Source organism: Aquila chrysaetos, chromosome 13, assembly GCF_900496995.4.
Source record: "Aquila chrysaetos chrysaetos chromosome 13, bAquChr1.4, whole genome shotgun sequence".
NCBI classification, from domain to species: Eukaryota; Metazoa; Chordata; class Aves; order Accipitriformes; family Accipitridae; genus Aquila; species Aquila chrysaetos.
In genome coordinates this window covers 25,612,148-25,638,656 of record NC_044016.1, presented here as the reverse complement: position 1 = coordinate 25,638,656, position 26,509 = coordinate 25,612,148, and the positions used below count along the sequence as shown (strand labels likewise).

Sequence of the window (26,509 nt, the reverse complement as noted above, 5' to 3'; positions counted from 1 at the left end):
CCTTACCTGAGGGATGTTCTGGTGTTTTGCTGAAGACAAGAACAAAAAAAGAACGCATCAAGTGGTGAGGTCCTCTTCTACTCTTATACCATTCAGTGAAATTTGTCCTAGTGAAGCTTGAAACCCAAAACTTTTCAGACACTTGGGGGACTGATCATTATGTATTTTGAGTGTGAAAAAGAGCTTGTTTGTGTGAAATTTTCATCTGAACTCTGTCGTATGTTCTAATAAAAGATACTATTTGTTCCCAGACAAACCTCTTGCATTTAGCTGCTGACTGAAACATATTTTTATAGTAATGTTAAATGTGGAAGTAGATTATGCCTGGCAGTATGTTTATCATTGTTTATTAAAGCTGTGAATAAGCAGTATGACTAGGAAGCTTAGAAGTTGAAAATAGCCTGTGAAATTTCCTCTCAAAACCTCACTATTCCTGCTGTTTATAGATGTAAAGATCATCATGCCTTTAAATGACACTGCCACTTGAGAAATGTCATTTCAATGTCAGAAAGTGCCAAACCACCAAACTGTTCATGCTCAGACATTTTTGTAAATTCAGTGAAACTAGATAAACCACTCCCGTGTCTGAATACTTCCTGGAGAACAGCAGACTTAACACATTTGAAGAGATAGATCTCCTAATCCATGTATCTGACACAGAAGCAGAAAACACATACAAAGATATTTTTACCCCTAGTTGCAAAGGCGAACATAGAGCAAACTGAACAGTCAGGAGGATGTTAATGAGATTCTCTCATAGTGAGGCTATCCAGTAATGGGATTGTACCTAAGACTATCTTGAGAAATGATGAACTACTAATGAGTCCATACTATAAGACAGCACAACAGCATGGTAATTTTTTTCTGCAGAGATGTCAGGTTGGATAATGGAAGTATACATATAAATATTTTTATTTCCCTTTCTTTAGAAACAGCAGCATTCTAACCATTAAGTGTTGCAAATAAAACACAATGCAGACCAGAATTTTGCTAGCTGGAAGTGGTCTGGCTTTGTGAGATATTTGTAGCTAAATGAATTGCCTATCTTCTTTATCTGCTGTCTCTTTGCCTCCACAGCAAATTGTGTGATGGTCAAGTACATCTTCAACAACTAGTACTTCTGTCTGTTTTTCTGTTGTCTGTGGTGAGGCAAGGGCACTCTGAAGCAATCTTGTGAAAATATTCCAGGTTTCTTTAGGTGTATCTTGGCTTCCACATCAGCAGAAGCAGCAAACAGTTGTAGAGAAATCGCACTTTCTCAAGAGACTATATGGGCTTTTTATTTATTAGCTCCTGTAACAGCATAGTAGGTGTTGACATTGTATGTAGTTTTTAGATAGTGCCATGTAGCTACTCTGTCATCTAGAGTTTTCCCTCCATCACTGCATCTTTGTTTTGGTAGTAAATGTAATTGTTCATAAAATGAGATCAACGTTCTTCCTTTTATGTGGAAATCAATGTACAATAATAAGAATTTGCAGTACATGTTTTTATTTTGTATGGTCATGATAGTTTTCACGTTGGTTTGTGTTGATTTGTAGAAGACTATTTATCAATATGAAATGAGATACTAACACTTATATGTGGTCTTGTAGTGTATCTTTACACCAGCTATCAGAAAGATCAACAGATTTATTCTTTTTAAGAAATATAGGGGTTAGGTTTAGCCACTTTTTAAATTTCGGTGTTTATACAGTTTTCCTTTTTTGTTCTAGTGGTAGAAGCACCAACTCTGTAAAGATAATGGTTTAAAAAAATCCTATTTCCTCTTCACAGAAGCAGCATGATTTTATTTTTTTCTCTAGGACTTGTGAAGCTGCTTGTATTATTAAAAAAAAAAAAAAGAAAAAAAAAAGAAGACAAAAACCCTGCAACAACAAAGAAAATTAAATTCCCTTGATCCTAGGTACTATTTATTTTTTAGCTGTCCTTAAACCTGAGACTTGCTTAATTTCTTCTTTAAATGGATGGGGATTCCACAACATCTCTAGACTGTTTGGTTGTTTATATGGCAACCTTTTCTAGGTTGAATAATTGTTACCACATGTAGTGCTGTCCCTTCCTCTGTAATGCTCTTACCCCACTATGATCTAGGTTCTCTTACTTGTGTACATCTTGTTTTGTGTGTGTTGTGCACAAAACAAAAATACACAGCTGTAATTGATTAGTGTCTGGTAGGACATAATTCTCTTGTGCCTGTAACACTTTCTGTATTATATCTCAGGAGAAAAAAAAACACTTGGACCCGTGGTCAGTTTTCTGCTTGGTATCTATGAGATACTTTTCCTCAGAACAGAATGACTGGTTAATCCCTGTTTCATATAGATGTGCTTCATTTATTTTAAGATATGGTGTGTTCTGTTCGTCTTAGTGAATTTCACGTTATTCCTTTTGGAGCACTTATTGCTACAATTAATTTTTAATTAAATCCTCAAAAATACTTAGGACTGCTTCTAACTGCAGATTTTGTATAGCTATTGTGTTTTATCATGAAAGTCAATAAAAAGATTGAGTAGAAGCAACACTGGGAACCAGTCTGAAATGCCCATTCAATTTGAATACAGCAATACAGGTGATATAATGGGGAAGCTGACTTTCAAAGAATTAAAAGATTTAAATCTCTCTAATTAACATAGAATAATTAAATAGCATGAGAATGAGAGAGGGAAGATAGTGTCTTTGGCAGAGGAGCTATATGAAGACAGTCAAATGGAATAAAAAAATTATTTGCCATAAACTTTTTGAATTAGAACCTTTTTAGCCTTTTGCCAGCAGCTATAGGGTAATGATCTGTTCTGTAAGATACTTCTGAGATCAGTAAATGAAATACTATGCTATATATTCAGTAAACATTCACAAAACCCACCAGCTTCACAAGATAGAAGAGCTGTGTTAGTATGAAGGTTGGGGGGAGGGAGGGAGTTGTTTGTGGGTTTGATTTGGGGGTTTTTTTTATTGTTGTCTTCAAATTTCAGCTGTGCCAGGTCAGGAGAGAACCCAGTTCTTCTCTTTTTTTCAGAATACAATCCAAACAACTGTATTTAAGGTTGTGTTTCCTTAGTAAGTGTAGATGGAAGAAAGGCTCTGTACACACACAAAAATGAGCAATGAAAAAAGTTGTTGAAATTATATGAAGTACATGAAAGAGAACACTGAAGAGCATGGGCTTTTTAAATTTGAAATTGACCTAAAATATAAGCAAGTACCATGATATTTCTGTAATGTGCATACTGTTTGTCCTAAAGCAAACAAACATACAACTAATTTCTTCAATACGGACTTTGGTTTTTAGCCACTTGGCAAGTATTTTCCATCATATTTTTGATTTGCACTGTAATCACCACGATTATATATGCCAATTGCATGAATCCGTGTGGCAACTGGAACTGAAGCACTTTCATTCATCAGCAGCTTTTAACAGAGGTCAGCACAGGTCTACTCAATATTGGCTTTTATTTAAATTTTGAGCAACCAGTGAAGGGAGGAAAGATGTGCCTAGGAAGAAACAAACATTTTTTTCTTAGCATGTTGTTTGTGTGTACAATTCATTTCAATGGCAAAACAATAAATATAGTAACTGCATGTTAATGGTCTGTTAAATACAATCAAATCACTAGTGATTTTAATTCCATTTTTGTTTATAAATAAGTGTTTCTACTTGTGTTTTTAGACAGAGCTAAAGTTCCTCCTCACAGGATTTAGCTTCACTTTGGTACCTGCCTAGTGCCTTGGTAAGGTCAAAAGGAATAGCAGGTATCAACATTGAAAACCAGGAAAGAAAAAAAGTTTCATCCGTGGGGGAAAAAAAAAAAATCCTTTTAAAAGATTAAGGCCATGACTGTTCTACATTCTTTGAACTAGCTCTTTCTGGATTTTCATTCTCTAAGGAGTCATAAGCACTGTAGAAAGGAATAGATTTTCAGGGCTACTTTTATTTGGAGAAGTTTTGAGTTTCAAACTATAAACCAAAAAATGTTGGCCTGTGCTAGCTGCAGAAGCTCTCTAGCCCCTCAGCTAGAGAGGGACTATCATCTTAGCCATATGTTAAAAGGAAGTGAGTTAATATTTTCTATCAAACTGTTAGCTTCCGCTATAGAAAATGTCACTTTTCAAAAGCATCTTTTCCTCATTTTGCACAATCTAATAGGAAACACCTTGTTCAAATGCATTCACGTTCCTATTTCCCTGTGATAGCTGTTGAAAGGATAAACTTTTCTACTGATAGACGCAAGAGAGTGGTGGTAGGACATCCTAATTTTTAATTATTGCTGTTAAAACTAATTCCTCATTGGCTTTGGGCAATTTATTTCAACCTCTTTTGTTTGATGTATCATTTAATCTATGAGCTGGGGAGGACAGCAGTTGTTATTATTTTATATGCTAGGACGAGTAAGAAGTAAACCCTTCAAGTTTAACATGGTGTTTGGGGTTGGTTTTTTTTTAATGCTTTAGAACAGTTATCATCAATAAATCAACATTACTGTAGTGTGGGTGTCTGTAAAGAATATCTTCTAGTTCTGATTCTTCCTGGTCTGATTAAAGTTCTGTCTTCCTTTTAACCTTTCGTTTTGTGTTTAACTCTTCTTTGAGAGAACACAGCTTGATTAAGGAGCATCCTTCTAATGAACAGATGCATTCTCCAGATATGTATCTCCTATAGAGTTCCCTTCTTTGTCTTTCTGGTGCTCAAGGAAAGCCAGTTCTCTTATTTGGTTGCCAAAGGAAAATACAACTTGCGTCTCTAGTGTACAATTCATTATTCCTCTAGAATAGAATAGAATATTTTAGTTGGAAGGGACCTACAACGATCGTGTAGTGCAACTGCCTGACCAATTCAGGGCTAACCAAAAGTTAAAGCATGTTATCAAAGGCATTGTCCAAATGCCCCTTAAACAGTGACAGGCTTGGGGCACTGACCACCTCTGTAGGAAGCCTGTTCCAGTGTTTGACCACCCTCTTGGTAAAGAAATGCTTCCTAATGTCCAGTCTAAACCTGGATTTTTTAAAAAAATCCTTTTAAAAGATTAAGGCCATGACTGTTCTACATTCTTTGAACTAGCTCTTTCTGGATTTTCATTCTCTAAGGAGTCATAAGCACTGTAGAAAGGAATAGATTTTCAGGGCTACTTTTATTTGGAGAAGTTTTGAGTTTCAAACTATAAACCAAAAAATGTTGGCCTGTGCTAGCTGCAGAAGCTCTCTAGCCCCTCAGCTAGAGAGGGACTATCATCTTAGCCATATGTTAAAAGGAAGTGAGTTAATATTTTCTATCAAACTGTTAGCTTCCGCTATAGAAAATGTCACTTTTCAAAAGCATCTTTTCCTCATTTTGCACAATCTAATAGGAAACACCTTGTTCAAATGCATTCACGTTCCTATTTCCCTGTGATAGCTGTTGAAAGGATAAACTTTTCTACTGATAGACGCAAGAGAGTGGTGGTAGGACATCCTAATTTTTAATTATTGCTGTTAAAACTAATTCCTCATTGGCTTTGGGCAATTTATTTCAACCTCTTTTGTTTGATGTATCATTTAATCTATGAGCTGGGGAGGACAGCAGTTGTTATTATTTTATATGCTAGGACGAGTAAGAAGTAAACCCTTCAAGTTTAACATGGTGTTTGGGGTTGGTTTTTTTTTAATGCTTTAGAACAGTTATCATCAATAAATCAACATTACTGTAGTGTGGGTGTCTGTAAAGAATATCTTCTAGTTCTGATTCTTCCTGGTCTGATTAAAGTTCTGTCTTCCTTTTAACCTTTCGTTTTGTGTTTAACTCTTCTTTGAGAGAACACAGCTTGATTAAGGAGCATCCTTCTAATGAACAGATGCATTCTCCAGATATGTATCTCCTATAGAGTTCCCTTCTTTGTCTTTCTGGTGCTCAAGGAAAGCCAGTTCTCTTATTTGGTTGCCAAAGGAAAATACAACTTGCGTCTCTAGTGTACAATTCATTATTCCTCTAGAATAGAATAGAATATTTTAGTTGGAAGGGACCTACAACGATCGTGTAGTGCAACTGCCTGACCAATTCAGGGCTAACCAAAAGTTAAAGCATGTTATCAAAGGCATTGTCCAAATGCCCCTTAAACAGTGACAGGCTTGGGGCACTGACCACCTCTGTAGGAAGCCTGTTCCAGTGTTTGACCACCCTCTTGGTAAAGAAATGCTTCCTAATGTCCAGTCTAAACCTCCCCTGGTGCAGCTTATATGTTATAGGATAGGCAGTATTTTTTGTTAGACTGGTATGGCTGGAAATGGTTAACAAGTTCTTCAGGTTGGAAACAGAGATGGAGTTGTCCTAGTTGGTGCTGACTTTTGCTTTTGTGTTGCCCAGCTGGTGGTTGCTTGTCCCCCTCTGCATGCTTCCCTGGAACTCCTCATTGTCTATTTACGTAGCCTGTACTTTGTATGCTTGTCTGTGAGGATGTTATTGGAGACAGTGTCAAAAGCCTTACCAAAGTCAAAGTAAACAGGATCTATTGTTCTCTCCTCTGAGAGAGCCAGTCACCTCCTTGTAGAAGCCTGTCAAGTTTGTTAAGCACTATTTACCCATCATAAATCCATGCTGACTACTCTTGATGACACTTCTTGTCCTTCATATATTCGAAAATGGTTTCTAGGATTGCTTGCTATATCACCTCCCAGGGATTGAGGTGAGGCTGAGCAGCCTGTAGCTCCCCAAATCCTCCTCCTTGTCCTTCTCTAAGATAGGAGTAACGTTTTCTTTTTTCCAGTCCTTCTAATAACTATAAAGGTTGTGAAGGAAAAAATTTGGGAAAATCTTTTTAGTAATCTTTAACAGAAATATGTTTCTGTGGATGAAGGAAAACCTACTTATTCTCTAAGGCATTTTTTTCCATTTTTCTGTAATTTGAATTCTTCTAGCAAGTAAAATGAAACATTATCTTGCATAGTTAGCAAGTGTGTATTTCAGTTATTTCAGTTGTATATACCAGGACATAAGACTGAAGAAAGCCTGGTGAAGACAGGTTTCCTAAAATGCCTTCATTTAAAGGAAAGGATAGGAAGCTGCTGTAGAACGCTTGTCTAAGCTCTTCTATAACATAAGAATTTCCGATTTTTGGCTTCACTATTTAAAATGTGAGCTAAATCTGATGAGGTGTACATAATGGACCTGTATTTCATCTATGTAGTTGCTAAGTTAAACCAGCAGTATTGCCATGCTTCTAAAAGCTAAAGAAAGGAACTGATACAATAACAGTCCTGTATAAATGTTGTGTAACTCTGCTGCTAAGTTACCCTTTTTTTCCTGTGAATATGCATGTAATTGCAGTATTGATTAGAGTTGCATGTTCACAAAAAGGTAAAATTGACCCCTGCTGAGAGTAGGTGGGGGATTAGGGTTTTTTATTAACAAACCATCTGCTTCTGTGTTTACTGAAGACATGTTGAATGTTTTCTTGAAAATAAAGTGACAATCTGAGTCAATAAACAGGTTCTACTTGCATCTAATTCTTGTAACAGTTAATCTATCTGCCTATTTGATGTGATACCATCACTGACAGAATTAAAAGTTGTTCTGCTTTTATTCCTCACTGGTTTATTTTTGTCAGGCAAACTATGATCTTATGTGACAAGAATGCTTTTGTTTTAGCCATGGATTTAAAGGGGGGTGGTGGGGGTGGTTTCTGTTTATCTTTTTGTTTTTCTCGTTACCTCAGCTAAACACTGTGAACACTGCTGTAATGGTCAGCTGTGTATTGGTCAGGTAACTGGAACTGATTATAATTGGATAAAAGTACAAGTTTATAGATAGTTTTTTCTATGTAGATATGCTTTGCTTTAAGACTTACAATGGGGCAATGGATTACTGTTTGAAATAACTTCCCCATGCTTTTAAACCGTATCACTTGGCTAATGTGATTCTTTATTGGCTGGCATTAACTATGAGGTTATTTATCCAATATATGTATTATAAATGCTTCTTCTGGTTTTATATTTTAGGTCTAAAAATATTTGGAGGGAGATTTAAGTGGTTCAACAAGTAACGCTCTAATGGATGACAGAGAATTTCCACCAAATGATCTACAAATAGACTCAAAGGACAGTCTTTCTGCTGACTATAAGGTGGAAAGTTTGGCATCCAATTTGGTTTCTTCAGCTGATGAAAATGAAAATCAACTTGACAACGATGGGAACGAGGTTCTGACCAGTAGTAGCATTGCTATGGGACGACAGGATAAAGGTGAGCAGGACAGCATCAATAACAATGAGAATATGGACGGTGGCGACTGTACCCCAAGCTGTAAGGAAAGTGAGACTGAGAGGAGATCTGTAAATGTCCATATGGACCCCCAGCTGGAAGAAAAGCCTATTGCTGAAAAACAGCCAGGTGGAAAAAGAAGTCCAAGAAGCAAAAGAAACTCCAGTAAAAAATCTAAAGGTACTTTATAAAAAAATAGTTTTGTTCTGTTTATTTAAAATAATAACGCTGTAGTTCCAGTCTGTGAACTAATGAGAAAGATATATTTTAGTTGTCATACTAATTATTTTTAAAATTACACTGAAGGTTTGGGGATGGTTTTTTTTCAGAACTGTTAATAATCCTAAATCAGATTCAGCTCTAGATGTTTTCACCTTCTGTATTTAAACATTGACTACGTAGCAAATGGAACATATCAAGGAAGCACGAATACAGGGAGGTGCAGAGTTTCAGTATGGAAATTGGGCCGACTTCCAAATCAGAATGGCCAGGAATTCAGGCAATATGGTTGTCATGGTTTAAGCCCAGCCAGCAACAAAGCACCATGAGGCCGCTTGCTCACTCCTCCTGGCTGGTGGGATGAGGGGGAGAAAATATAACAAAAAGCTCATGGGTTGAGACAGGGATAGGGAGGGATCACTCGCCAATTATGGTCACGGGAAACCAAGATCAATTTAATTTGTTACCAATCAAATCAGTGTAGGATAATGAGAAGTAAAACCAAATCTTAAAACACCTTCCCTCCACCCCTGCCTTCTTCCCGGGCCCAACTCCACCCCTATTTTCTCTACCTCCTCCCCCTAGTGGTGCAGCAGGACGGGGAATGGGGGTTGGGGTCAGTTCATCACACGTTGTCTCTGCAGCTCTTTCCTCCTCAGGGGCAGGACTCCTCACTCTTCCTCTGCTCCAGCCTGGGGTCCCTCCCCCAGGAGACAGTCCGCCACAAAATTCTCCAACGCGAGTCCTTCCCACGGGCTGCAGTTCTTCATGAACTGCTCCAGCGTGAGTCCTTTCCGTGGGCTGCAGTCCTTCAGGCACAGACTGCTCCAGTGTGGGCTTTCCCATGGAGTCACGGCCATCTTTGGGGGCATCCCCCTGCTCTGGCGTGGGGTCCTCCACGGGCTGCAGGTGAGCATCTGCTCACCTCCATGGGCTGCAGGGGAATTACTTCCTCCAGCGCACCTCCTCCCCCTCCTTCTTCACTGACTTTGCTGTCTGCAGAGAGGTTTCTCTCGCACCCCACTCCCCTCGCCACTGCAGGTTTTCCCTTCTTAAATATGTTATCCCAGAGGCGCACTGTCGCGGATTGGGTCGCCCTTGGCCAGAGGCAGGTCCAGCTTGGAGCCAGGCAGGCTTCTAGCAGCTTCTCACAGGAGCCACCCCTGTAGCCCCTCCCCTGCTACCAAAACCCTGCCACACAAACCCAATACAATGGTTTTGTTCATTTGAACATTGTGCTCTAGTGCAAGATTCTGGTGTCTTGATCCAGTGTCAAGATTTGAAATCTTGGTATAAGTACCAAATAGCTTGATCTTGGCCTGTTGTCAGAATTTACTTACATTTTTCAAAGCTTAATAGATAGTCCTAGGATGTGCTTTTTGGCTAATGACCTGTTAAAAAATGTGTTTCTACCAATTTTTGATGTTACTTCTCCTTTAGGTCTTTTGGATGTGAATTGGATAAGGAAAATGTAAATGTTTGTTACATGTTCTTATTTAAGATGCTTCTTCCCTGTTTGAATGAGTAGGATTTGTCTGCATCAACACAATGTGTTATTATATTAGGCTTTTTTGCCATAAATGATAAATGTCAGATGTGTTATGTGTCATAGTGCTGCAGATATATTAATTAAAATCAGTGTGTTTCATTGCATAGGTATCTTTCGAAGTTACTTGGAACAACCGAATCATGCCTGCTTTTTTTTTTTCCCCATGCCTTTTTTTTTTTCATCTGAAGACTGAAATGGTAAATTTGGCTACTTAAAGTAGATAATTTTAAAATACAATTTTCCTGCTAAATGGCAAGTCTTTTATGGCCTAATCTGAAAATTGATGATGATCTTAAAGGATAATAAAATAGGTAAAGAAAGGAAGGAAGGAAGCCTTGCATTCCATATTTTGTATGTATAGGCAAAATCTAGAAGAGAAAAATTATATTTTTTAGTAGGAGGATGCTGAAATCTGTCATTATAGGGAGAATGAGTTCTCATTAAATGATGCAGAAAGTCATTAAGTATATATTTCAACTGTAGATTTAATGTTTAAAAATGGAAGACAATTAAAACAAGAGATTAGCAGAAATAATTGAGAACCAGTCATCTGTATGACGGGAATAGCAAAAGTTGGTGAAATGTGATACAGACATGTGGGCAGAGGTATCTGAAGCATGATGAGAGGAAGAAAAGGAGAAATTCACCCAAACACTGAAAGTTAAACTTTGCTTGTATTCTTTCTCTACGAGTTTGTATTCTTGTTGATAAATGCAATCAACTGATGCAGAAGTACCACAAAATGAGCTGTGCATGGTAGATAGCAGTTTTAAGGCAAAAAACAGAAATCTGAAATATAGAAAATTTAATGGAAAAATCTAGAGATGTAAAATACCACAACAGAGAACGTCTTGCCTGCAAAACTCTTAAAGAGTTTTGTTGAATTCCTATGAACAAACATTTGCTACTTATTAATAAGAACCTTGACTGTTAACAGAAGGAAGATCAAAATATAAAATTACATTATATCTCCCATTGATTATGGGCTAATTTACATTTAGCTTTTTAGATATTCTCACATGATGGTTCTCCTGTCTTCAAATAATGCAGTGACTGTGTCACAATTTCTTGATGTTGCAGATGTCTTTGTTTTAGTGAGAAATTTCCATTTAATTTTTAACACCAGCTATTTTAAACAATTCCTGAGTATCCCTCTACATAAAAGAACCAAACTAGCTTTCCTGTCTTTATACCAACTCAGAGATAAAGGAGAGAATAATTAAACCAGAGTGGAAGATCCCTGAGTGGGTCGCAACGGAGTGCCACACAAGCAAGCTGGAATCAAAAACTGAATACTTGCATGGCATGTATTATGGTGATTTTTTTTTAATTTATTTTTATTTTTAACTATTGAGAAATCATGGATGAGTTACTTTCACTCATAGCTAAAGAAGACATTTATGAATCTTCTTCTCTTTCCCTATAAGCAAACTTGTTAGGGTCGCTGTTAAATGTTGTCATTCTGGAAAAGATGACTTTTGACTTAAAAAGCCTGTTGTTCATATTCCTTCTTTTGCTAGTGACTAAAGCAATGAACCTGGAATAGCAAAAACTACATTTTACTTATTTTTATTTATCTGGGACTTGCTCAGCAGAAGATTGGTGATCATTAGAGAAGCCAATCTTCTGTTCTGGACATATGTTTTTACTTTAGAAGAAAGAGCAAGTGCTTGCACTTGCAATGTGTTTGAAACCCTCTAAATATTTGCTTATAAAGCATAAACAGTTATAAATATTTGATTATTGTGTTTCTGTGTATGCTTGGAATACGTTGGAGCTAGAATTACCCTAGCTCCTACAATCAGTAGACTGGAATGCAAGATTAAGAATCACTATATCTGGTTGAAGATTCACCTAGTTCAATGTCCCTCCCCTGACAGTGGCCAGTAGAGGGTGGGTAAGTAAAAGTATAAGGACAAGGCAAAGAGGTAGTGATTTGTTCCTGTGTTCTCCTTGCCATCAGTAATTATCCATTCGGGACTTCCCCAAGTGGGAATTGATAGACTGTAATAGCTTACAGTGAATTTGTCACCTGACTTGCAGTTGTTTTTTGAGTCCATTTCCTTGTCCTGGAGTAAGTAGTTCCAAGATTTCACCTATGCATTGTTTGAAGAAGCACGTACTTTTAGCTGTCCTCATGCTGCAGTAGATGTATTAGAGTGAATTGGCAGGTCTATAACTTCCAGATCCCAAATTTCTCTCACATTCTTTTTGTATACTAATAATAGTTTTGAATAGACTGTGACTATATTAAGGAGGACTCTTGTGATCAAAGAAGTGATGTAAATTTAAATTGACAAATTTAAACTTTGGTCATTATTCATACTTGGATTCCTTGTAATGAATTGTACTAACTTTAGTGCAGTAGAGATAGTGATTCATGAAGCGTCATCTGCTTCAATGTATTTTTGTAAATATGGACTTCAAATTATCCCTCTTCCCTGCAAATAATTTCATCTTTTTCTAAAAGATCAGTCCTGGCATAACTACTAACTTAATATTGTAAATCACAGTGTCATTCCTTAATGTAGTATAGCACGTTAACTTGCACTTAATCATTTTTCCCCAAGTTAAATTCTGCAACATATGCTTTTCCTGTAAATTATTCAACTTATTTCTTGAAGCAGCTTGAAGGTGGGGGAAGAAAGTGGAGTGGTTGCGATGGATTTGGTGTTGCAGCAAATGAAATATATGAATATAAACTAGTCAAATTATATGAAAATTCAAGCAATGTTATTTTATTTGGGTTCTGTGCCGCACTAAAGATTTTGAGCTTCCTCAGTTAGAGTTATATCTTTACTGCCAACACTCCTGTCTTAAAATCTCTTCTCTTAAAAATGAAATATTTTTTTAAATAGTTGCTGGTCTTTTTTTTTTTTTTTTTTATAGTTCTTGAATGAATCAGTCTGAACCAGCTTTCTGGTAATGAGTACCAAAGAATATTTAAAAGAGAGATTACCATATGTTTTCTGTACTAGAAGCTTCTGTTACTGGTGACTTAAGCTAATGCTACTCAATGTGAAAATTAAAATTCAATTACAAAAACAGAGGACAATATCTATAATTTTATTTTGATAGCAAATGCTTCATACTTTCACCTCTGAGTCGTTCTCAGGCAGGTGGCAAGAGCATCTTAATTTCATATACTTGCAGTACTGATAAAACAAAAAAAGGTGAGACGTATTGAAAAATGTATTTGTCATTTTTATTCACAAGGCCTGTCAAAATTGGATCTTTTTGCAAACATGGGGCTGCTTCTGTGAACTCTTAGGGAAATTTTGAGAAAGTTTGCTTCTCTCCATGTCTTAGGAGACATTGGCACACCCAACTGGGCATAGAAGATGTCAGTTGAAACCTCTGTGAGTCTGGCAGAGCAGAAACTTGAATCCAGCTCTCTGCCACATTCCTAGTGAGTGCTCTGGCCATGGGAGGGTTGATATTTTGTGTGTTTTTTCACATTTATTTTCTTAAAGGCTTTGGTTCCATTCTAGTATGGAACCAAATATCAATGTATGGAGTAAATATCAAGGCTTTGCAAAGTGAAAAAACTTAATCTTTCCTTCTTAAAATATTGGAAATATATGTAAGATACCAATCTTTAGTAAAAAAAATAATCTGCTTTGGACAGTAAGATTGATTGATTCCAGGAAAAAGCAGTGTTGTGTGTTCTCCGTTTTCAAGAACATGGAGAAAAAATAAATAAATAGCGATCTTAGATAACACTTTTATGATGAAATAGCATCACTAAGTGTTACTGCCTCAAGAAAAGTTCTGGTAATGGTGCTACTAAGGCACAAATGCTGTCTTGTGTTTAAAATAGAACAAGGTAGAATTAACCTGAATGGCTGTAAGGCCTTGCTTCAGAATCAGGGGAGTAATTTGAGCGCAGAATTTGATTCCAAGTGAGTGACATCTCAACTATATGTAGGAATAATATGCGGTTTATAAACTATGCGTTAGCATCAGTACCACTATAACATTAAAATACAGGTTTTTCATTATAGTCGCTATTGAACATGTTTCAGTCAATGTTCATGTTTTGATATGACAGGTGATTATTACCTGCTTAATAAACTGCAGTTTGAAGTGACTTTTTTTTTTTTTTTCTGAGACAAAATGTTTGCCAGAACATGTGGACCCTCTTTTCTGGCTTCATGATCATGTGCTGAACAGAAAGCTGTATTTTTAAAGACAGCCTTAATTCCATCTCTAAAAGTACTTCCTGGTTTTTATCTTGCATCCAGTTATGTCTCTTGTTGCTTTTGGCCCACAGCAAGCTCAAATAAATACTGGAAAAGCAGAGACATGCATTAATATCGAAAAAGCAATGTTAAGTTACACCCATATTTTGCCTGGCAGTAAGCCCGGTGAAAATAGCCACCCACAGAGATTATTAGTACTCCTGACCTGGATAGTTTATTTAATAAAAAGTTTAAAATAACCAGAAATAGAACTGTGGAACCTTCAGCAAACAAGCTAATACCTTTCTTAAGCCCTAAATCTTAAACCTGAATCATCACTATAGGGTTTCAGTTGCGATGAACATGAGGGGGTCTGAAATAAGCTGAGCGCCCAAGCTGTAGAAACAGTGTGATGGTTACTTGAAACAGTGCTCCCACCTGTCCTGCTTTTAAATGATAACATGATTTTCAGAAAATGGGTGTAGCTGGGGAAGAATAACATACTCATCATAACTTGTGCACAATAAACTTATAAACTCATTTCAGTGGCCAAATTCTCTATAAATTGTTTAAAAAAATTATGGGATTATTTTTTTGAAAGTCAGTCCTATGTAAATATATCAAATTCAGTGTTGTTTCATGAAAAAAGAAAAAAAATTGTTCATTACTTGGTGGAATAAACTATAGTTTTCTGGTTACTCCTAAGACTGTGTGATATAGGAAGCCATCATTTATTGCTTTTATTCTCTCATCTTTGTGAGCGTCATGGTTTAAGCTGAGCCAGCAACAGAGCACCATGAGGCCGCTCGCTCACTCCTCCCACCTGGTGGGATGACGGGGAGAAAATATAACAAAAAGCTCATGGGTTGAGACAGGGATAGGGAGGGATCACTCGCCAATTATGGTCATGGGCAAAAAACAGACTCGGAAGCGGGGTGAGAGGAAGGAAACCAAGATCAATTTAATTTGTTACCAATCAAATCAGTGTAGGATAATGAGAAGTAAAACCAAATCTTAAAACACCTTCCCTCCACCCCTGCCTTCTTCCCGGGCCCAACTCCACCCCTATTTTCTCTACCTCCTCCCCCTAGTGGTGCAGCAGGACGGGGAATGGGGGTTGGGGTCAGTTCATCACACGTTGTCTCTGCAGCTCTTTCCTCCTCAGGGGCAGGACTCCTCACTCTTCCTCTGCTCCAGCCTGGGGTCCCTCCCCCAGGAGACAGTCCGCCACAAAATTCTCCAACGCGAGTCCTTCCCACGGGCTGCAGTTCTTCATGAACTGCTCCAGCGTGAGTCCTTTCCGTGGGCTGCAGTCCTTCAGGCACAGACTGCTCCAGTGTGGGCTTTCCCATGGAGTCACGGCCATCTTTGGGGGCATCCCCCTGCTCTGGCGTGGGGTCCTCCACGGGCTGCAGGTGAGCATCTGCTCACCTCCATGGGCTGCAGGGGAATTACTTCCTCCAGCGCACCTCCTCCCCCTCCTTCTTCACTGACTTTGCTGTCTGCAGAGAGGTTTCTCTCGCACCCCACTCCCCTCGCCACTGCAGGTTTTCCCTTCTTAAATATGTTATCCCAGAGGCGCACTGTCGCGGATTGGGTCGCCCTTGGCCAGAGGCAGGTCCAGCTTGGAGCCAGGCAGGCTTCTAGCAGCTTCTCACAGGAGCCACCCCTGTAGCCCCTCCCCTGCTACCAAAACCCTGCCACACAAACCCAATACAGTGAGAAACTGGTCCAGTCTGTATATGGATAGTTGATTTCTCCCACTGCTACTGCCTGCTCTACACTTCTTCCCTAATCTCTTTTAACATTTCCTGATAACTATCATATTCATGACCAGCAATATACTACAAATACTGCATTTCTAACAATAAAATGTGGGATTTGCACCCAGAAAGTTTTTCCTGTAATCTTTTTATACTGTTATGCTTTACATTATCTTTCATATATGTTGCCAGTCCTCCACCTCCATGTCTGACTTTTTTGACTTCAGTAAAATTGGAGATGGGCAACAGTGGACTACCAGGGAATGTGCCAGGAGAACCTAGTTTTCTGCTTAGCAAGAAGTTCTGGAGCCTAAATTCAGTTTACACATCCTTGTCATTGTTACCAACGTAGATCACCACTACTGGCTCATTCCCTCAACTCTCAAATTTTCCAACTGTCTAGGGGGGTCTTCCTTTTCACTCAGCAGGACAGTCCTACTGGACATCTGTCCCCCACAATAGAATACTCCACTGTCATCATCTGCTTCTTTCTGTCCTTTAAGCTCCTGTCATCACTGCGAGGAGCCGCTGTGTTATCATCTGAAGAACAGGTCGTATTGTCCATCCTTCCTTCCTTCCTTCCCTGGGACATCTCCCTGTACAAGGTCCTTGGCAGGACTGAAGAGAAAAACTGAGAACCTCATTCACACTTTCCTCACCTACCTTCTTTTTGCCCTTTTTGAGCAAAACTGTGTTGCAAACAACCTTGCTTTCCGTCTCTGTATTACAGTTCAGTCTTAACATAGAAGTTTGTCCACTTGGATCTAAGTATTGATTTTTTTTAGCTGAAGCTGTAACACCAGTCACAACACTTTTTATTTTAGATCATCCTGGTCTCTTATTAATAACTGTAGAACAGTTTAGACTAGGTGATTTTTTTTTTCCCCCAAGTTAAAGTCAGGTCTCAGTTAGAAGTGTACAAAAATACCTGTATTATTACTGTGTTTTTTCAGGTAGGTAAGCTGACACTAAGACAGACCTATCACAACTAATTTTGACAAGACCAGTATTTCATTGAGTTTCAGGGATGTTATTTAAGATACTAGGTTTTTACTCGTAGCTTTTGTATTGAAATTTCCTAAAAAAGCAACTCGATGTATTTTTTGAATCCTAACCCAAGTACTTGTTCTTTTTAAAGGAGTTCCTACAGTGGGAACCACAGTGATCAAGGAGGAAAATACTCTGATTACAGATACAGTTTCTGTGCATGCTGAAGGCGCTGTTGAAGCAAATGAAAACTTTCACCAAAAAGAACAAAAACAAACGTTGCAGTCTCTTTTCTCTTTGCTCCGTGAAGAGGTTGAGCAGATGGATTCAAAGATACTGCCCCTGTGTCTCCATCAGGTACTTCCTATGATTCTGGGGTGTTGCACACAATTCTGTTTTCACTTGAGACCTTTATTCATTAGGAAAAAATGCATTAATTCAACATATGCCAATATTTGTATCTGGGCAGGGTATTTTGATATATAACAGATGGTCAAGGCAAATATCTCCTCTAAGGTCTTCTAACATATGTTGAATTATAAACTGCCTTGAAAGTATATTCTGCAGTTAAAGGAAACTCTGAAGAATTGGTTTTCTAATTCCCCAAATGATGAAATTCTAGTCTGGCAGAAAGATTTAGGAAAATCACTCTTCAACATACCTTAGATATGGTTTGTAAGACACTGGTATAGATATAAGACAGCTGATGTCTGCATAACATTTTAAATCTGGAATTATTTTTACTTTTATTTGCAGACTACTTTCTAGCATGAGTTTCATGCATGAATGCTAAGATTCAAGGTTTCTTAGTGTATACTTTTTTATAGCACAGTTGCCACACCTGCAAGACCAGAGGAAATACTGTGTGATTTGAAAAGCAATCTTTTTTACTAACCGACCAGTATGTTTTTCTTTCTGGAGATTATGATGCAAGATGAATATGTTGATAGGACTTGACACAGTATTAATTTATAGTTTAGTTGTGTCAGACTAACGGTGGACTAAAATACTTTTTGTTGGCTGTAGTGTCTAATATGGGCTGTATATGTAGATACTATACAGTGTCTGATTTGACTTAGTTGCATTATCATTATTGTGGAAAATGGGATGATTGTGGTATTTTAAACTTCTAAACTGTGATGACACTCCTGCATTCTTATTCTCTTTGATATAAAGAAGTGATTATATTTGAGAAAGAGGTTTCTCTTTAGTATTGCAAATTATAGGTAATTTACATTTGACATAGAATTTTAATTTTTTTTTTTAATCTGTGTTTGAGTGGGTACTCGATATCATTCCTTAATTTATTTGAAACTTAGCATTAGGGTTAACTATTTGTACTTTTAGCCAAGCCAAATTTGGTGGTTGTTCATGAGTCAGTACAATGTCTGTTTTGGAAAACAACACGGTTAAGGCAAAAACTTCAAAACACTTTACAAATATTAAGGAGTGTCATCAAACATAATGGAGGTGAAATCTGTTTGCTGCTTTTTAGATGAGGAAGCCAAACCCTGAGGGTAACAACCTTTTGAAAGTCATACCGGAACTGTGACAGAACTGAGAACAGAGTGTGCATTTCCAGATTCAAACATGTAATCAAACACCATCTCTTTTTTCTTAAGAAATATCAAGCATTTTGAATGGAGTGTTGAAAGAAAGCTAACAGAACTTACAAGGATCGTAACACACTTTTTAATCTGGGGAAAAAATAAAGGATTTTAAAGATAGCATTCATGTTTTCATGTAAAGTGGGTCTATTAAGAATTTTTTTTTCCTTTTCCAGCAAGTTAACCTGTCATCTTCAGTCTTTTTTTCAGATTGCTAATACAGCCTGCCAGTAACTTTCTTTTATGCCAAGTCTAGCAAATACCCTTCTATCACATTCTCTTTTTATTCTGTATGACAAAATTCCATGTAAAATAAAGAGCTGTGTCAGATGTTCTGGCGTATTAACAATCTGCATTGTTAGTGGGAAGCCTGTATTAAATATTTAAAGGCTGTAGGATATTAGGGGCTGTTCTAAGGTTTAACTTGTAATTAAAATAGGATGTAATTTTTTTCCTGTCTTGAATGGGATTCATGTAAATTGTTTAGCATTTGTTACAGAATCTAAGAAGTACTTATATATAAAACACAGGTACAGAGTTTTGGCAGCTCCAGAAACCCTTAGGAGACTACTGTGGATAGCAGACAAAATGTGCAGATAAAGAGCCTTAGAAGTCACTTACCAATTCTCTTTTGGAGGTACTGGGCTCGGAATGGCCTAGTGGCTAGTAACAAGTCTGAGAAATTGTAATCTAGACTCCTCTATCAAGTTGCTGTGTTTTTTGAGCAATCATGTTTAGACTTTTACAAAAGTGTCCACTTGTTAAGCCCTTCAAATTATGAGTGCCTAATTTGATACGCCCCAAAGATTTTTGAGATTGAATGTTTGTGTGCTCCCACAGAAGTCATTGGAGTATCAGCTATGAGGTGTTCCAATGGAATGTTCAAGTACCAGGGTACCTGCAGTTACTGGACACATTTTGCAAGAGTGGCCCTTGTCACGCCATGCACAGCAAATAGGAAGACTGCCAACATTCGCTGTCCCTGAAGATTGATTAGTTACTGCTTGCAAAGGTCACTGATGCTGTAGAGTTCTGAGGAACAAAATATTTTTATTTCTGAGGTTTATATTTTTTGTATTTTGTTGCATTTACAAACAAAGCCATCGGTATTCCTCAGCTTTCTAGGGTAGCCTGCCCAGTTTTCTAGCAAGCACAAATAAGTGGTTGTTGTTGCAAGTCTCAAAGATTATTTGTCTACAGGGAAGAATTGGAAGAAAAAAGTTTCAGTTACCACGTTAGCTTTTCTATACAGTGTTAACACCTTTTCCTTTCCGGGTATCAGCTCTATCTTTTCTATAATACTCGCCACCACCAACTCAGAGTCAAAGTGAAATTCTGATTCTGATTCAAAACATGCTCATTTTCTGACTGTCTTTGGATACTTGCTTTGTCTGAGCTGGTTGCATGGACTCTAGTACAATGGTGTCTTTGCCCTTTTAGTCCAAGAAATAATCCTTTATGCCAGTTCTGGGGAAAAAAAACCAACAGAAAAAAACCCAAACAAACCAAAAAAATGATCCCTTTACTGGATTAACAGGAAAAATATTTTTTCTAACTGGCATCTCAACTTTTCTTCTGGAAGTTCTGCCACTTCCATGCTTGTGATTTTGGCTTTGAAATAGCTGGTTGAAAGTAAAAGATCACTAGGAAGAGGATAATAAATCTATTTCAGTAGTCTGCAATTAAAATATGTAGCTTTGCTATAGCAATAACTTGGTATACTGGAACATAATTTTCTCTTATGTTTGCATGCTGGTATTCTTAGTTTATACACAGCTTCTCGGTATATAAACCCTTGGTGAGCATATATTTACTGTTCCTTTTTGCAGTGATCTGTTAAAGATAGGCGTTATAAAATTAATCAGACAGGGTGAAGTTGTTTTTTGAGATGTTGCAGCTGGACATCTTGAATGCTTAGGCATAGAGATCCCTTGTTCAATTCCTAGCTATTGGCTAAGATAGCAGCTGTTACAGCAGCATTTAATGTTAGCTTACACATTTTATTAAGCTAGACATGCTGTAGATTGACTTTGGTGTTCAAGTATTTTATATGTAGTCTGTCTTATGTTTGATTTTTCTTGTCCTCTGTAACTGCTTGGGAACTATTTTTGTTCTCTATATTAAACTTCCTTAGCACTTTGAGCTCTAAATGCAACAGGGAAAGTTTGCTTATTTTTTGTGTCAGCTCCCTGGTATTTCTTTGTTTTGACTTGTCTGTATTAAATCAACATCCATCTAAGAGAACAACTTGAAGAATTGTCGTGATTTTTAGGGGTTTTATTTAAATGGTCATTTTTGGCAGAGGTATAACAAATCCAATTTTAATTGTTCTGTTATAGAAATATCAAGCTAAGGTGGAAGAACTGCAGATTTGTTCCATGTCATAACAACTACAGTGCAAATCAAAGAACTGCCGTCTGGCTTAAGTCTATGACTTGCTCTATTGTTGAAGAGCTTCAGATATCAAGGTGTTAGGCTTAGCGAACTGACACATGAGGTAGAAGGTCTTTAAATCTTTTTAACACAGCAGAGCAGCTTCAGGAAAGGAAGTGGCAGAAGGCTGCTGCAATGGTATTGTCTGGCTTCTGCGGGTGGACTAGGAGTAATACAGAAAAAAATGAAGAACTTGAGTCCTTATATGTTTATCTCATGAATTTCAAATATTCATATTGTAAATATTTCAAATTCTATGTATTTGAAATATGTGTTGTAATTATTGTAAATATTTATTGTTAATAGGATATAAACAGGAAGGTCGTTGGTGTGCCTCTGATGCTGATAGGTGATATTTTTAGTGTCTTTTATCCAAAGATTGTTCTTTTCTCATCAGTCAGGAAACCTCCATTTCTCCATTTTATCACATTGCACTGTAATGCTTGGGAGAGCTCAGCAATGATGTTAATTTGGTCAAACATAAGGAAACAATGCTCAGTAACAGAATTCAAACTCTTCAACTCATAGCAGTAACCACAGTACTTCTAGGTAATTTTAAAACTTTCTAATATGATCATTAAAAGGTTTCTGAAATAATTTTTTGTTGTTGTAACAAGATAAAACCCAACTAACATTTGGGCAAAGCCGTTTGTGTGAGAGGACTTAATATTTCTTTGTTGTTTGATAGTCTTTTTAAACATCTTTCCTAGAATAAGAATACATGTATTTAGTCTGAACATTCGTATTTTACCCAAACTAAATATGAATCTGCAAAACAGATGTTTAAAGCTATGAAGAAAAGTTTGTATTATATCTTTACCACTCATGATAATTACAGAATCCTAATTTTTCTTTTTTTACTTTTGCAGATAGCTGAGACCTATTTTCAAGAGGAGGAATGTATCCTTTTACTTGCAGAAATTGTTATGAGATATTAAAATAATCTGGCATGATAAAACATAAAAGACAAATGCTATACCATTGACTCACAGGTTGTGGGTCAAGGGTAGAAAGAAGTGAACAGCTGTAATTTACCCATGAGTGAATACACAATATGTTAGCAAGTCCTTCTTAATCAGACAGCTGGAATATGAGTTAAGCAATAAATCCACTTCCAAAAGCTGTACTGAAACAATCATTAGTAGTTGTGCAGAAACAAGGAAGTAAGAAAATGTTTTCAAAGAACTTCTGTTTTCATACGGCAAGTTCTGTTCTAAGTATTAGTAACTGGGAATATGTCCAATCTAGATAGGGTCTGTATTCCATTATATCAAATAGGGCACTATTATGGTGACAACAAAATTATCACAACAGTTTGATTAGAATATGTACTGCAAGTGTATAGGTTAGAATAAAAATACCAAACACACTGAGCTAACGGAGATCAACAACCTGCAAACAATAACAACACGTTGTCTGGCAAATGCTAATTAGTCAAAATCGTATCAAGGTAGTTTTAGATACTGTTGTAGGACAATATGGGTATTGCTTCTGCGAACAGCTAGTTCAGTGGTCCAGTTTGTTTTGTTCATAGATAATACAAATAAGTTTGTTCAAAAAGTTATAATAGTTGAACTGTTGTGAATTACTCTGATATATTTCAGTAATTGTGGGAGAGAATAATCATATTAAACCTTAAAGTGAAATTATATTTTTAGAAAAGGTAGACTGGGTTTTCCTCTATTTGCTTTTAAGGGAAAATGATCGGACTATGAAAAGAAGAGGCAAGAGCAGTAAGCCCTTAAGGTATATGTGATTCACTAAGATGCGTCATAAATGACAGAATCTGTGCATAAAGATTATTTCTTTATTATGTAATTTGTTACAAGCAAAATACAGCAAATAGGCAATTATAATGGTTAAATAACAAAGCATAAGAAACCTGGAAAGGTATCCTTGAAACCTAGCCAAATTATATTAGCCTCTAGTACAAACCCAGAGAAATAATTTGCAATATTATAAAAGCAGCATATAAAATATCCATCACTGTCTTAGAAGGCTTTACTTCTGTCTTGGTCATCATATTTCAAAAGCATCCATCAGAAAATCCAAAATACACGGCAGAAAATAAGGCATGGATAAAATATGTAGTAAATTATGGCTCTGCAGGGGGAAATACAGTAAATTTAAAATGTGTTCAGCAGTATGATAGACAGTTTCTCTTTCATAGAAGTTGCTTTAATCGAAGGACACTGTATTTAGAGCTGATCAAAGGAAATATTTTTAATGCAATGTACACCTGATGTGTGGAATTCAACACCACTATATAATACATATTTATGAAGGATATCTGCTCTGTACTTGAAACCATCGGTTTCCTGAGGTTAATAAAGAACTTACTTGATCATGTTGCACTATTAATTATCCATGACAGGCATTTTAATTCATCCAGTGTAGAACTTCATATTAACAATAATTCAGGGTTTGTTGTTGTGATCCTCTAAGGCTATCTCTCTGATCTGTAATTCTGTTTATAATAACAGAATTCTTGAAGGCAGGGAATATTCTTCCCATTAATATTGTTGTTCATAAGCCATGCTACGTATATGTTGCATGAGGCTAACAAGAATAACAAGTACTGGTTGTGTTTTTGTAATAATTACTCCAGTTTTTTAATTAGCATGAATAATGGAAAATATTTTTTCTATATTACTAGGAACCTCATTCACTGTACTTCTATCCTCATTGTACTGTAGAATTAAATTTCAGATAGCTGGCAAAACATGGCTTAAAACAGAACAACTGACAACTTGGGCTTGATAGAACTAGAATTATCCTGACTATTACAAAACATATAACTATCAGTATACCTTTGTGAATATATTGATAAACCTAAGGGAGAGAAAAGAGTTCTTCATATAGAAGAAAAGTAAGCAGAATCTTCAGAAAGAAGAAGAAGGTGAACTCAGCTGTCCCACAGTATTGTATACAATGGTTGAAAAGGGGGGGGGTATTTCTTGAAAGTTTGAGTTGGGGAATTTTTTTAAATACTGTCTCTTGCTAGTCAGCAGAAAGGAGCCTTATTTTCAGTTAGTTATGGTTATTGGCATATGATTGTATTTCTTGAGAGATACATGCTGGTACTTGTATAATTGTTTTGCTTTTCATTTCCAGGTATTTCGTTTTCTGATAAGAGTTGTCACCATAATAACATTTTGCTCGTTTCTTCTCTAGAAAAGCTTTTGGTGGACTTAAGGCACGTGGGAATAGGTAACTGCTGAAGAGAATAGGATTTTCATTTTTTGGAACTTCTCTCAACTTTACTTCTTACTTGCTGTTTTCATGTCTGCTATTATTTTCTTCCTTGCACAGAAATCTGGATGCTAGCCATTACTCATTTTGATTCAATTATGTCCAATTTCAGGTACATAATGATTGCCCTTTCAAATATGGTGCCAAATATAAATAAATAGTAACATGTCCATATATGTGTGCATTTTTCTTTAACCTTCCATTCAGATGAGAAGGCAATGAAGTTCATTCAGCTGGAACGACTGTATCATGAGCAGCTGCTTGCAAATCTTTCTTCCATACAGGAGCAGTGGGGTGAGTACAGGCTAAACTAATATGGTACAAGAACGAGTTAATTTGTTTTGTATTTCTAAATAATAGAGTATACATTTTGCCAGCTTAAAAATATTACATAGCAAAAGCAGCATTTATATCAGAATTTTTCTGAGCTTGTTACAAGAGAAGTATTCCTGCTTTAGATCTCTTCTCACACATTTCATGAAAAAGGTGCAAATAGTTTGTCATTCTTTATTCTATTAATTGAGACTTTGATTGATCCACAGTTGTTTTGAGCTTATTTTTGGTTTAGGGTTGGTGAATCTGATGTGATGAAAATAAAATGTGTTGTGAAAAAATACAATGCTTTTTTGCATAGTGTGAAACAAGATTGTAGAGCATACACAGAAGAGTTGCCAATATTTGTCCATTAATTAGTTTCACATATATGTTTTATGTTAAGCAAATACTATTTTTATAGTACTTTGGGTAAAAATTATCTTGATGTAATTTAGAAAGAAAATGGAAAACAGCAGTTCCTAGTGCAGTTACAACACTGAGGAATTCAGCTAAAGAACTGAGCGGTGAAGAGCTGGAAAAGCTTACTAGAGTTTGCTCTTCACATCAACAGTAAGTATAAGAAAATATTATTACTTTTTCAGTACTAATATGTTAGTGCAGCTGTTGTCTACTTGCCAGTATAGGTGTTTTAAAATAGTCAGTGTCTAAATAAAAGTTGCATCCCATTGACTTCAGTGAATTTGGTTATAAAGTGGTGGTTCTTTTTGATACCTAACTAAAATGATTCCATTACCATCAATTTTCACAATGTTTTAATATGGTCTGAGGAATGTATAGGGACTAGATCTGAACTGTTTTCAGGGAATCATTAGTTTGCCAGAAGTGGAGTTTTGAGTTTTAGTATTTTCAGCCAAAGTAAAAACTAAGCAGTGTTAATTTAGGAAGAGAGAGACTGTAGAACTGATGATGCTTGTGTGCTTGTGCTTGTGTCTAATACCTGTTGTTTTAATCATTGTTTTTAAATGCAATTGCCCAGCATCTCAGACTCCAGCACTCACATCTACCCTGTAGGATTTTATTCCCAAATTTTCCACATTTTAGGACAATTCCCTAATGCTTTAAGTCATTCTCGTTATCTTCTGTTGATTTCATGCAGGTTGCGTAAACATTATGAAGCAGTGATTCTGTAGTTCCCTAGTGTGGCAGTATTCTGAAAAGTTGTGAAATCTTGGTTCATACCTGCTTTGCCTGATTCATCAGCCTCCTGAATCAGTATATCATAGTATCACAAACTTTTGGATGGTGCCTAGAGTGCTCTTCTGGAGAGTAACACTTAGAGGATTATACCCATCAGGAAGGAGGAGATCTGTTATTTCATGGGTGAATGTCCTACCTACTAGACATTGAGTTTAAAGGACAGATGGAAAAAATTATACCAGCTGCCACTGAAAAACGATCAGCCAACAATAATACAGAAACTAACCACATGCAAAGGCTGCGAAAAGAGCAACTTGTGACAGGGGAGATGCTCTCAATCAGATGGGAAGAGAGAACTTTTTCAAATATATTTGCATTGGCTTAGTCAGTTTGGGAGTAACAAAAGACAAAATGCTTGTGTTCACAGAGTGTGATTTAGCCTTCACGTTTTTTTCTTCTGGGTGACTGTACAGAAGTTTGAAAACACCCAGGCTGACTGCCAGAACCCAGGCAGGGATTGTTTATTTGTAGTATGAATGCGTTTGGGAGGGAGCCCCTGGAAGGTGTACTCCTGCATTTCCACAGCAGGAGGAGGCAGCTCTAGCACCGTAGCTGCATGTTTACACCCATAGCCTGCTGCTACTGAGAGATTGCACTCTGAGTGCCTGCAGGGTTCCTTGGGCTACATTTCCTTGCACATCACCTTGCAAGCCCACAGAAAGATTAAGAATCAAGTCTATTGCAATTTGTATGCTGCAACTAGCAGCACCTCCCTATTATCACCTCGACTGTCACCTTGTTGAGAATAACTCTACTTT

At 37.0% G+C, this 26,509-nt stretch overlaps 1 protein-coding gene across 11 annotated transcripts in view; it reads left to right on the top strand.

Moving 5' to 3' along the window:
• The window catches only part of CNST (consortin, connexin sorting protein), a 55,232-nt gene that overhangs the window by 7,558 nt on the left and 21,165 nt on the right, over nt 1-26,509 (top strand). For 6 of the 11 annotated variants that reach the window (XM_030036113.2, XM_041128491.1, XM_030036108.2 and 3 more), the window contains 5 exons: nt 7,969-8,407; nt 17,078-17,283; nt 21,836-21,866; nt 24,426-24,512; nt 24,989-25,103. In XM_030036113.2, the coding sequence (XP_029891973.1) occupies nt 8,020-8,407; nt 17,078-17,283; nt 21,836-21,866; nt 24,426-24,512; nt 24,989-25,103 (827 nt within the window). In that variant the 5' untranslated portion in view covers nt 7,969-8,019. Of the gene's footprint in view, nt 1-2,224; nt 2,352-4,184; nt 4,242-5,418; nt 5,440-6,520; nt 7,733-7,966; nt 8,408-17,077; nt 17,284-21,835; nt 21,867-24,425; nt 24,513-24,988; nt 25,104-26,509 lie in introns of those variants that run through there. The other 5 variants (XM_041128492.1, XM_030036114.2, XM_041128495.1 and 2 more) reach the window with 5 other exon arrangements.